Here is a 12,998-nt window from a genome sequence, read left to right as displayed (position 1 = left end):
GGAGCTGCTGTGCACAGTAATACTTAATACAGGGAATTATAACGCTGCGAAACAATAAAATGATCTAAATACATCGGGTTTAACGCAGCTGAGGGGTAACAAAGGCATTTTGATGAACAGGTATTTATAATTTTACATTGAATAACTTATATATGTTCCTATTAAAAAGAATAAATACAGTGCACATTACAACACTTAGTTTTAATATGTGTTTATATGAATAGATTAGGAAATATGTTGAATTTGTCAAAAGTTTTATAGTAAGCACTCAGCTCAGTGTAGTTTAGCATGAAAGCAGGAAGGCATAACGAACCAGTCTGTTCAAAAATTTTAAAAACACACAAAACTCTGCCAAAACACTAAAGTAAAAACAAAAATAATGATGTATTAGCCAGACTACTAAATCATCATGTACAATTTTTGTACATCATTTGATTTTTTTTTCTTGCTAAGCTAGCTGCAAAAAAAGAAAGACATAAAGCCACACTGTGACAAAACAAATCCAAAGCTTTAAATAGCTTAAAGGGATAGTTCCTATCTTTGAGGTTTATAAACAATAATATCTTACCTGTTGTAGATGGCCTCAGTTTGAGGAAATTGAGCTTAATTCTGACTGGACTGACAAGCTAATGGCTAGTCTGAGCGGGACCAAGACAAGTGGAACGCTGACGTCTTAAAACAACTCCAATCTTGTAAAACTCATAGCGGTTTTATGTGAACCCCGCCGTATAAACTTTTGCTTTACACTCAGTTTCGCATCACTTCTTCTGGGAATGCCATTATATTTCTGACGAAGAAAAAACATGCAAAGCAAAACTGGTGAAGGTGTAAAAGTTCAAAACAACTAAACTATTTGAGATGAGCTGTTGGCTCATCAATCGGGTCGGAACTTTGAACGACCTCAGTTTGTAGAAATAAAGATCAAAGAGCTTTGTCCAACAGGTAAGACATTAATTGTTCCAAACGTTTCCACATTGGGACATTTGCGGATGACCTTCCTGATCCTTAGGCTTTATTTGACGCAAACAGTCAGAGCAGCTGAAAAAGAGCACAAGCCTTTACGTGAAACAATGTGCTCAGAGAGGTTCTTCTTTCCTGTTAGGCCTGCTGGATATGAATAGATTCTCCCCACCATATTTCATTAGCCAGAGCCCAGCAACAGGGAATAAAGGAGACCGTTAGCTCAATGAGGTGCTGGATGTGAGAGCAAAACGCAGTGCACAATGTCCCAGATTTTAAAACCCCCAAGCTCTGGTTTTGGTACAATTAATCCATATAGGTCATTTTAAACAGTTTCAGGAAAGAGCCTGAATCCAAGTTAGGACAAAGAGCTGCTGAAAATCAACACTAAACTGATCAACTGGGTACACTTTGCTCTGTTGTGAGCAGTAATAAATTGGAGAAGTTATAAAAGCCATTATCCAAAGGAGGTAGGGAGTACAGAGAGGACACAGGGAGGAGGAGGCCCGGGCATGCTGAGAGGTCAAGGTCAACATGAGCACGCACAAAGATGGCTGTCGAAGAGAGGATCTGTGTATGATACCTCGGAGAACAACAATTTTCCACGTCAAGGCGAGGTTTTGCAAATATTGGGTTTGATCTGTCCAACAATTACTGTAAAAGTCATTTCTGTAAGTCTGTGTGTGGAAGTTTTCAATGTGAATGTGGCTACTTTTTACATTTAGAGTACTGTACATTTAAAAATAGTTACTATAATCATTTTATTATGAACACAATCTAATCAGATTTAAAAATATACATATTATGCTGTTAAAAGTAGCTTCTAGAGAAAAACTGAAATTGACTAAAACCGACAAGTCATAGCTTTACAAAAACCAACATTTTTAATTGTCCTAAAATTTTCCAGTTTTTATTATTATTTTAAATAATAAAAACTTTGGCATACTTTATGTTAGTTTAGCCATATATACATATTCAGCTTATTCAGAAGATGGGTGTTATGTCTTTTGGGTTTTCAAAACATTTAACTTTATTATATATATTTTTTTTTTCCCCCTAGAAGTGCATTAAAAAGCCTTCAGAAACGTCCTCTTTAAAATTTGCTCCAGCATACTTGCTCTATTTTGATCTTTATGCTACTTTCAGCTTTCTGCTATTTATATCTTCCAGCTGTCCTTTGATCCTTTTAGTTTTCAGCTAGCCTTTTGCTGCTTTTAGCTACAGTTTCTCAGCCTTTCGTTACCTTTAGCTTCTAGCTACAGTTTTGCAACAGTTAGCTATAATTATATTAAGTGTTTAGCTATATTTACCTTTTAACTAGCGTTTTACTTTTTTGGCTTTAACAGTTCAATTTTAGCCTTCTAAGCAAATTAATCAGCATTCAGACTATATTTTTACAGAAAATTCAACCTTTCCAGTTATTTGGGGGAGGAGTACATCTATGACTTTTTTCTGCCATAGTGCACTTTGTGCTTTTTCCTACATTCTACAGTATCAAAGCATCCCGCTGTGTCCATGTCTCACCTGCGATCATGTCGTCCACTGAGCTCATTTTGAGCAGCACCTGCTGGATGAGGCCGACCTCCGTGCTGGTCTGCAGGTTGCGCACACTCTTGCGCAGTATGGCCGTGAACATGCTCCAGATCTCCGCCTGGCACGTCACCTCACAGTGGGAGAGCAGCTCCACCATGCAGCCGATGCTCTCCGCCTCCTGAATGATGAAGTTCATCTCCAGGTCGAACTCCCCGCCAACCAGCTGGAGGAGGGCAAGGAAAGGTGGGGGGTGGGTGGGGGTTGCAGGAGGAAAATATGAGGATGAAGAGGGGAGGAAAAGAGGGCGAGAGTTATAAAAAAACGGAAGCAAAAGAGTGAATGATTTAGAGAGGTTTTACTTTTCTGTCTCCGGGAGAGGTAAGTATGACTTCTGATGGATGCTGATTGAGGTTAGAAAAACATTTTTAGGACTGTGTGTGTGTGTGTGTGGGGGGGGGGGGCACAACCTGCAACAAATTAATATTTTTCATCTGGACACTCACACACACACACCATGTCCTCTACTCTTCTGTCTCTATTACGAAGAGAGCAGCACTCTCCTCTGTGAACCTCAATCACTCAGCACACCGGCAGCATAAAAATGGCCTCCTCCACTACCTCACACACACACCAGCAGTCAATGGCATTTACATTCACACTGATTAATACACATTTCAGTCCTTGTCCTCTCAGATGGCATTAGTCAGATGATACCACACTTATCAAACCGAGTGCAAATGTTCCGTCTCTAAACGGCCGAAGCACTATAATTACTTGTGAAAGTACAGCCTTCGTACGACCGTGCCTCACATTCGCTCGTGCACCGCGCGAACGGCGAGTATACCCACACAGTTTGTCCTCAGCACACTACACTGTTCAGGAAACGGTAACCACGGCAACCAGCAAGCTAAGGGAGCACCACTGAGGTTATTAAATCAGATGGAACAGAAAGACGCAACAGAATATGAGCAACGAGCAAGACGGAGAACAAGATAAACATCATGACTGTTGCTGCAGCTGCGGCGTTTGCTCAGTCAGGGAACATGGAAATAGAAGAATGGTTGAAATAACTGCGCCGTCATCAAAGAGAACTGCTCCGAAGGTGGTGATAATGAGACAGCTTTTTAAATGTGCGACAGGTTGGTTTTGTTTCTAATCTTGACAAACATCCAAAATAAGAAATGTACAGTCTTCATCTGATAATGAATACTTACATTTAGTAGCCATTAAACATGACTTTGCTGTATTTGCAAATTGGCCTGTAGATCTCATCTGTTCTCTAAATATTGCTGGGCAAGTGACATTTTGATCAAGGACCAGTTAAAGTAGGTTATTATTTCATTGTAATCCCCCCCTTCAAGAAGTTCTCTTGGCAGTGTTCTTTAAGTAAAATGTGGGAATAATTTACGAGGCGCCCAAAGAAACATTTATGTCCACTTTAAGAAAGCTGCGCATAAACAAAGGGACATTAAGCAGAATGAGCTGAAGAAATGTTGTAAAGAAGAGTGGGCCAAAATTACTCAACAACAGTGCGAGAGGCTGATGAAAGGATACAGAAAACGACTGCTTTGTTGTTTCTGCTGAACGTGGTTCTACACCACTTTAATCATAGGATGAATTTTTGGCTTTGACTGAGGCTATTATTATTTTCTGGCAATGTTTCACCTAAATGATCACAGCTTTCTCATTTTTTTTTTTCTAAAGGAATATCTGATTCCACAGCTACGAAATTTTTAATAAACTCACGCTTTGCTTCTGCTGATGTATTTGCATGTGTTCGCCGAAGTGATTGGTTAATACGAGCTCGCTTCCTCGCCTTCCTCTCTTTGATTGTTTGGCATCACCACATATTTTCTCGTGGTGCCAGTCAATTATGTGCTGGCGAAACCTAAGGTTGAGAGATTTATTCTCCCGAATCCTAAAAGTTGTTTGGCTATTGCTCTAAACTTTGCACACGGGGTTAAAGGGTTAAAAGGCAGTGGACCTCTCGGCCTCGCCGGTCTGGGACATGTGATGGAGGCCTGAGCCCATGGGTCTGTCCCTGTTTGTCACATTTCACAAAACAACCAAAATATGGTCTCTCGGATTGTGAACATCAATGCAAATTGTGCAGAACAACTTAAAATGTAAAGAAAAACTTTTTCAATCTTGTGATCCTCTCTGCATTTTTGCAGAAATTCTAGTTCTACTTTATTTTGTAGATATTAATATTTTGTTTATTGGATAAACTTAAGTATTGTTTCATATTATCCTCTAAAATAAACACAACCAAAGTTAAAAAAAAAACATGTTATAACATTCACAAAAGGTGGTGTTATATAGAAATGAATAACACATCTGTATATAGTCCCATTTTAAACAGAAACCATGGGACAATATGCAACAACGACATAGAAAGAACATTAGCTGCGGCAATCATTAGCAGCAGAAGCATTCATTACTCGCTGCTCCATCGATAGTTCTCCGTCTCAGGCCCAGAGAGACCTTTAACAATAATGTTTCGCCTTGTAAGTCATGTTTACTGCTGGAAGAACACTTTGCTTGATCAGGCTCCAGACTCAGGGCTGTGTCGTTAGACTCGTTAGCCACGACGCTCAGACAATCTCCACAGACGTCTACCTGCTTCACTTCCACCCGTTTGGTTCAGTCAGACTAACTGTGACTCATTTCTCTTTCATTCTGTCCCTGGATCTGTCCCTTCCCTCCTTCCCTCCTTCCCTCTCTCTCTCTCTCAGTGAACTGCATTGATCTGCTGCACTCTATGAATGCATTAGCACAGATTAGACAGGATGAGGTATGGAATAAAAGGAGGAAGAATTAAATTCATCCCACATTGAATTGTGCCCCCCTCATTCCTCTGAGGTTCCCAATTACAGAGCTCACTGGGGACCGGCCTGTTCTTCCACATCTATACAACCTGTCCATCTGAAGATGCTCAATATACACAGCTACAGGGGCNGGGGGGGGGGGGGGGGGAGAGATAGCACAGGCAGTATTTGTAGAAACTTGCTCGCAGAATCGTAGCAACACACAGAAAGACTCACATCCCCGAGGCATGCCTACTCATGTACAGCACGAGCGTTATCTCTCTCCGTTAACTCGTTCTATTCGGAGCATCACAACAAGATGAGAGCGGTGATGCAAACAACTGCAACAAATTGAGTCTAGTGACAAACAATTTGGCTAAAAACAGAGCATGAAATCCAAATGCATGGTGAAAGAGAGACAAAAAAAAAACAACCAGTCCCTCCGTAATTATTATCTCTTTTCCAGCAGAGGCAACATCTGGAAAAGCCATTTAAAACCTGGGTGAGGCTGCCAAAAGCAACCTGGACTCTGAATGGCAGTAAGACAGAGAAAAAAAAAAGAAAAAGCACAAAATTTGTTCATTTTAAATATATGCTCTACAACCCTGGTGACTTCAATAAAAGTGATGGATGCTTGAGCCCATTATTTACACAAATGGGGCTTTTAATTGATGAATAAATAAACATGCTGCCTGAAATAGCAATAAGGCTGAACACACTCAAGCGCACTCAACCACCATTGCTATCATGTACAAAAGACGACTAATTAGTTTCACGAGGGCGAGTGAGTCTTTTGCATAAACACTCGTAACCTTCATGCCTGTCGAGTCACCCCCACTCTGAATGTCGTCCACCATGTTGGTTACCACCCATAGCAGGAAAAGTCACACAAAGCTTTGAGTAATCGCATCAGCGAGCACACACAAGAGAGGTTTATGACACTGACACAAACCCAAACATACACAGAGACCAGAGATAATGTGGCTCGCGCCTCAGAGGAGAAGCAGCGAGGCGGGGCCATCCCTCAGCTTCTCCAAGGCACCCGATCTTACTGTTTTCTCGGCGACGGCTTGAAGACGTTTGTTTTAGCAGCATCATGACAACGATTGCTCCCAAGGGCTGTATGTTCCATTCACACGCAGGCACACGCTCACACACACACACGCAAACAACAAACTAAGGGAACTAGTTGCTGAGTCAGAGGCTGTTGTCAACCAGTTGCTAAGGAAGTGACAACCTATTTCCCACGATTGACAATCCAGGAGATTATCAGAACAACTGTTCAGATAATACACACCGAGGGAGCAAGATGCTGCGTTCAAAACAAGAGTGTGTTTGTTATATGCTTACGTTGTAAGGAACCTAGGTGGGATTTTTAACTGAACCATGTTCTTTAACCCCTACATTAATAAAGGTACCAGGATTGCTTTCTTCCACCTGTGCAATATCACTAAAATTAGAAACATTTTGTTCCCAAATTATGCAGAAAATCTAGTCCATCTATGCTTTTCTCACTTCAAGGCTGGACAACTGTAATTCGTTATTATCTGGGTGTCCAAAAAAAAAAAACTCTCTAAAAAGTCTTCAATTGATTCAAAATGCTGCAGCCAGAGTTCTGATGAGAGATAATATTTCTCCAGTTTTAGCTTCTCTCCATTGTCTCCTTGTCACATTCAGAATAGAATTTAAAATCTTACTTCTAACATACAAAGCTCTCAACAGCCAAGCTCCAGCTTATATTAAACATCTTATTGTTCCATATTTTTTCCCAACAGAGCACTTTACTCTCAGACTGCATGTTGTCTTGTGGTTCCTAGAGTTTCTAAAAGTAGAAGAGGAGGCAGAGCTTTCATTTTTCAGTTTCTGTCCGTGAGGCTGACACCCTGTCTACGTTTAAGACTCTGCTTAAGTCTTTAATTTTTGATAAATCCTATAAGTTAGGGTTGGGTTAGGTTTTCTGATCTATCCTTTAGTTACGCTGCTTTAGGCTCAGACTGCTGGAGGACAAACTGAAAACGTTTCCTCATTCTGCTGCTGTCCCTCCTATCACTACTCTCCATGTTTGTACATGCACTTATTGCTGCCATCAACCTGTTTGTCTATGTTTTTCCCCACAAAATCTACAGCTGGACCAATCCTTCTGTGTTTGTCTGTGTCCCCAGCTGGTCAAGGCAGATGGCTGCCCACCCCGAGCCTGGTTCCGCTGGAGGTTTCTTCCACTGTGGAAAGGAAATCATTCCTCCACACTGGATGGGGAATTGCAAAAAGGGAAAGAGCGGACGTGATCTGCTGCCTTCCTTAGATAGATAACCTTTTCTAACTGGCAATTTATAACGTATTGTATTATATTGTGAATGGAATGACTATAACATGATTTGAATCAGGATCTAAATTGGATTTATTATTTGGAATTGTTGTTTTTTTCTTTCACATGATGCCCTGAGATGACTTTTGCTGTGAACTGGTGCTACATAAATGAACTGAATCATGCAGTTCAGAGCCTTGAGTATGTTAAATATTTAATCTTGAAACACCTTCTATAAATATCTAAAATCTCAATTTTGGCTGATCGCTAATGACTAACCTCCTCGTACTGTCAAGTATTTCTGAGTTTAACAACAGCCTGTCTACCACAGTAACTTTTCCACCTACTGATTGGGACTAACACCTAAAACGTGCCACTTTTCCTCCTCCTTCCTCTGTTTTTAATTCTGTTCTGATCAGCTTTCCTATCCTGCTCATTCAGAGCCCAGAGGATGTTGGTTCACAGCTGGGCATCACTCAAACTGTGTCAGGGAGGGTCAAGGTGAGTGCCAGGACTTTCTTCATGCTACAAAGAACTTCTATTGACTGATTTTACCAGAAAAAAAAATCAGCTCTCATAAAAGGTTGGTGGAATCTCTCTGTGTAAATCCATATGACCTTATTTCACCAGCAATACTTACAAACCTCTTCCTGCTACAATGGCTAGATGCTCAATTTGTTTTGTTAAATTGACTTTTTTAAAGACTAACTAGAATGTCTCCTTTGAAAAAGCCCATTTTTGCATTTTGTTAGCTCAGCAACATTCACCTGGACTATGGCCAGGGAGCCAAATGAAACGTTTTATCCTTTTTACCCTTCTTTTTCTTATCTCTACTAGTTTTTTTTTTACTTTTATTTATTTTCTTTTTGCTATAATTGGCTCTTAAGCTGCTGCTTTACCTGCTATGTTTATCAGCTAGTTGTTCATGATGCCTGTCGGTGGTGCTGAGCAAGTAACACCCCTAAAGAAAACACATCCAATTAAAATTAGATGCAAGTTGGATCACTACAGCAGAGCTGTGGCAGGAGAGCAAGCTGCAGATTCAAGTGACGTCTGTCTTTGACTTCATTTTGAGATGTGTAAACTGTTACTTCATTTATTTATTAACCTTTATTTAACCAGGCAAGTCCCATTGAGACCACAGACCGTTTTTTTAAGAGAGGCCTGGGCCTGAAGGCAGCCTAACATGCATGTTTTACTACAACTATTTCAGTCACTGTTATAAAATTTAAAAAATCTAGTAAAACGAAAAAAACTAGATTTGGTAACAGTAAGGACAAGGCAATGCTTATTGTTGTGAGTTACTCGGGTTTTTAGCTTTAGTGCCATAAAACTTTGATAACATGGACAATGACATGGAACTGAAACTTATTCAATTTAAACTAAGGTGGCTTTTCAAAATCTTCTTTTAAAGCTTTGTGCGATTCAAAGTACTGATCTTATTCAATTAAGGATAAAACTACGGCTGCATAAGATATTGAAAATTTGTTATCTCAATATCAACATTGAAATTAATTGCAATAAATGGCAGATAAAAAAGACAGACTGTGCACCAGTGATATTTTTTTTATCAGATTGACAACACACTGCCCTAAATCCTAATAGCTGATTTAGATGGAGCGGGTTTAAAAGCTTGCAGCCGATGAAAATTACAGTATAAACCTTCATTCAGCCGCATTTTCGCCATATATATATATATATATATATATATATAAAAGTAGTAAATGTTTGCCTAGAAGAGTCCCTGTGCTAACGATGCAAAAATGCAGGGATTAAAGTTCACAATGGGATTTCTGTCACCTGTAAAAATGAGAAGGATTCAGGTTTGGTTTTCACAATTTGTGACCTACTGTGGAATAGATTCAGGGATGTTAACACTGGTTTAAAGTGGAAGAAATATGGTGTACATCTGATGTACATATCAGGTATCACAATAAGTATTGTAAAATTAGCTCAAGTTTAAAGGTCAGAGGAGCTAATTTTAGCTTTTAAACACAGCTTTTACAGATTTAGTCTTGAACAATGATTAAATAATTATATTATCATTTATCTAATAAAAGAAACTCTCTCAGACCCTCCGCAGCCCATTATGACGCATTGTGATGAGACTTCAAACGAGCGATTACACAGGCTGATGACTTTGACTTACTGCTGAACACTGGATGACTATCAAGGCCAAACCTGGCAAAAGCGGCACCTGTTGCTCGTTAGGGCTCATCAGAGATGACAGGTGAAAGAGGCGAGAGGACGGTCAATGGCCACCTCCTCTGCCTCCGAGCGTTCAATTGAGCCTTTAGATCTGGCATCATCAATATGCAACTTCAAAGCCCATGGGAGAGCGCTGGAGAGGTGCGTCCACGCTGCCTGTTTGTTCGGTGTGTGTGTGTGTGTGTGTTTGTGTGTGTGGCTCATTACTCATTTGTGTCCCCTGAGTGAATCGTGCCCATTCGGGCCCTTTGTGCGCAGAGCGAGGGGAGACAAGAGCTCCATCTAGACACGAGATCACAGATTATACACTTAACGCTTCGCCAAGAGGGCTCAACAGAGCACAGGAGAGCAAAATTGAAAGAGAGTGAGAGGGGGGAAACAAGGGAACAAGTGAGGGAGATGAGCGAGAGAAAAACAAACAAGAGACTGGACAGTTTAAACTGCAAACAAGTGAAAGGGAGCCGTGTTTACACAGGAGAAAAGAGTTATTAAAAAGGATGTATCTATGACCCTAAAGAGGGAAGACTGAGTGTTAAAAAAGAAAACAACAAGTAAGGGTGAATGCTCTTGTGCTTTTCTTATCAGGACGGGTGAGCAGTTTTATTGCCTGCAGCTTTGCGATGTGCAGCGGACGGTTTAGTGCTCCATTGATGACCATAGCGAATCTCTGCAAAGATATGGATTATGTTGGGGCTAAACTGGCCACTAAACACTCAATAATCCGCATTCTGCTTTCTGCATGACCTCATTTCTCATAAAATGCATTGATAAGAGCAGCAGTTCATTTTATCACCAGTTTGGGCTTGCAGTCAAAGACTGAACTTTGTCCAAACTTTCTTTTAGTTCTTGACCCCAATTTAAAAATATATCTGAAGTCACCATTAATTTGAGTACTTGGTAATAAACGTTGAACTTTTTTTATCTTACAGAATAGTTATCACCCTCTGCTGAAAGGCAAAGGAAGCTGATTATGTTTTTACCTGGTGTGTGGGCATGTCTTTTACCAAAACATCTTCCTAACCACTGGATAAATTTTATTGAAACCTGTAGATTGTAATCATTAGAGGCACCTTTACAATTGAATAGTTTTCAGAGTCACCCCGATTCAAGATGGCCACCACAGCCAATTGACCTTAAAAAAAAGTATATTTTGAGCTAAACTTTGGTGTGGTAGTACCTGAGACTGATCCCCCAGCATAAGTGCTACTAAATTGCACAAGATCTTTGTTTAAAATCCCCACGTTTTTTTACATTTATGTATGTGAAGGTTATGTTTTGGATAAATAAAACTTATAGTTTCTTCAATATGGTCATTTTTTCTAATCTTTGTTTGGCGACTCTGACTTGCAACCTGCAGCTTTTAAAACTGAACACATTTGGATTTCAGTCAAGTAAAATATAACTCTTTGTCACCTAAAATCTTAAGAGACTGATGCAAAAAATAATCATATGAACAGAAACAAATGCATTAGCTGAAGGTGAAGAGGATCTAAGGTGTTAAAGATGAACAGATGAGATGATAAAAGGCAGTGTGTGCATGTCTTCCATCTGATTCTAATCAATAGTGACATGTTGACTGACTACAGCCTCCAGACACAGAGGCAGGAGGGGGAGCACCCCCTGGACTGCATTTCCCATGGGCCTTCAAACCAGTATCTGCACAGATGGCAGACGAGACGAGACACAGCCCCCTCTCATGAAATTCAGAGCATCAACATCACACAGTCAGCACAAAAGCATGCCCCCATAAGTCAGCAAAACCCTCATTAACAGCTGTGACTTTAATAAAGACATCTAAGTGCTGCTTTAACCTTTAAATGTAGGGAGAAACAAAGAAAAATAACTGAAGCAGAATCACTGCAGAGGTTTGTGGAAGGATGCAGAGTGACATGACTTTCCAAAAACGCATCCATTTTTTTTCTATAAATTCACACATCAGGATGGATATAAAGAATAGCACAAACCAGGCAGGCTTAACCGTGACCTAAGAAGCTATTTTTAATAATGGCAGCATGAAAACACAGTCACAAGTCTTGAGATGCAAGATACAAAATAAAACAGTGATGATCCACACCGGATGAGGCAGTCAAGTCAATTAGACTTGACAAAAAGAAAAAAAATCTAAAAGTGTTTGCAGGAAATTTGCCATGAATAAACTGCTTGGTATTGTGCAGCAGAAAAAACATGTCTGATAGTTCATCACTGAAGTAACTAACATTTAAAATGATTTATTACAGCAAACATTCAACCAACTGAGTGTTTTAGAAGAAACTGAATGGACTAGTTTGTTACTGACATTCATGTTTATCTGCGTATGTGAGTGTGGCACAGGAAAACAGACTCAATTCAAGCTATTCAGAAGCCAGCGAGGGCTCCATTCTTACCAAAGCTAGCAACCGATTTGGTGTCTGATAAATCACAGCAAGTAACTGATAAGTCAGGAGTGAAAAATGAGAACATAACAATCTTAAACCTCACTGCTGCTAGCCTGCAGCCACGCCTTATCATCGTGCTAAAGCTAGCAACCAACAGAAACAGAAAGAGGATTTTTGAACTTTTCACAGAAAATACGTTTAAGTCAGGCTGGTTTATGGAATTTTACATCTGTCAAGTAAAATACATAGATTTTGTAACACATTTGTGTTTATGGAGTAAATCTCCCACATAACCCTTCTTCTGGTGTCAGTCCTTATGTGTAGCAGTAAGGACGATTGGCTGTGGGAGCCATCTTAAATTGTACTTACTCCAAAAGGCTAAGAGTGTAAATAAAATCCATCCAGTGTTTTTTTTAATAGAGATATTATATTATAGATTGAAATATTTTGATAACAGACACACACACACAAAGGCAGTTGCACAATCTCTCACATTTCACTGTGGCAGACGATAGTAAATCTGTGTGGAAAATTGGATAAATTCAGATAAAATTGTGCTCCAAGATTGCAAAAAAAAAAGTAATCACAAACCACAGGAAACTGAGATTTATCTTCATTCAGCTAGTACCTGTCATGCTGATAGGTCCACAAGGTTTTTCGAGTCTTTTACCGCTATTGTACAAAACAACCAAACTAGAAAACAAACTAGAACACACCAACATGTAGTATAGTTTAACTTAGTCATTCATGATGCAAAACAAACAGGTGTTGTGAATATTGTTGTTTTACATTATGAAATGGTAATAGAGC

At 39.7% G+C, this 12,998-nt stretch overlaps 1 protein-coding gene across 15 annotated transcripts in view; it reads right to left on the bottom strand.

Annotated features, from left to right (window-relative positions):
• The window catches only part of nbeaa (neurobeachin a), a 106,505-nt gene that overhangs the window by 66,035 nt on the left and 27,472 nt on the right, over positions 1 to 12,998 (bottom strand). For all 15 annotated transcript variants that reach the window (XM_037979049.1, XM_017418059.3, XM_017418060.3 and 12 more), the window contains one exon: positions 2,485 to 2,716. In XM_037979049.1, coding sequence (XP_037834977.1) covers positions 2,485 to 2,716 — 232 coding nt within the window. The remainder of the gene's footprint in view (positions 1 to 2,484; positions 2,717 to 12,998) is intronic.

This window comes from Kryptolebias marmoratus, linkage group LG13 (assembly GCF_001649575.2).
Source record: "Kryptolebias marmoratus isolate JLee-2015 linkage group LG13, ASM164957v2, whole genome shotgun sequence".
In the NCBI taxonomy this organism is placed as follows: Eukaryota; Metazoa; Chordata; class Actinopteri; order Cyprinodontiformes; family Rivulidae; genus Kryptolebias; species Kryptolebias marmoratus.
This window is presented reverse-complemented; position numbering and strand designations above follow the sequence as displayed.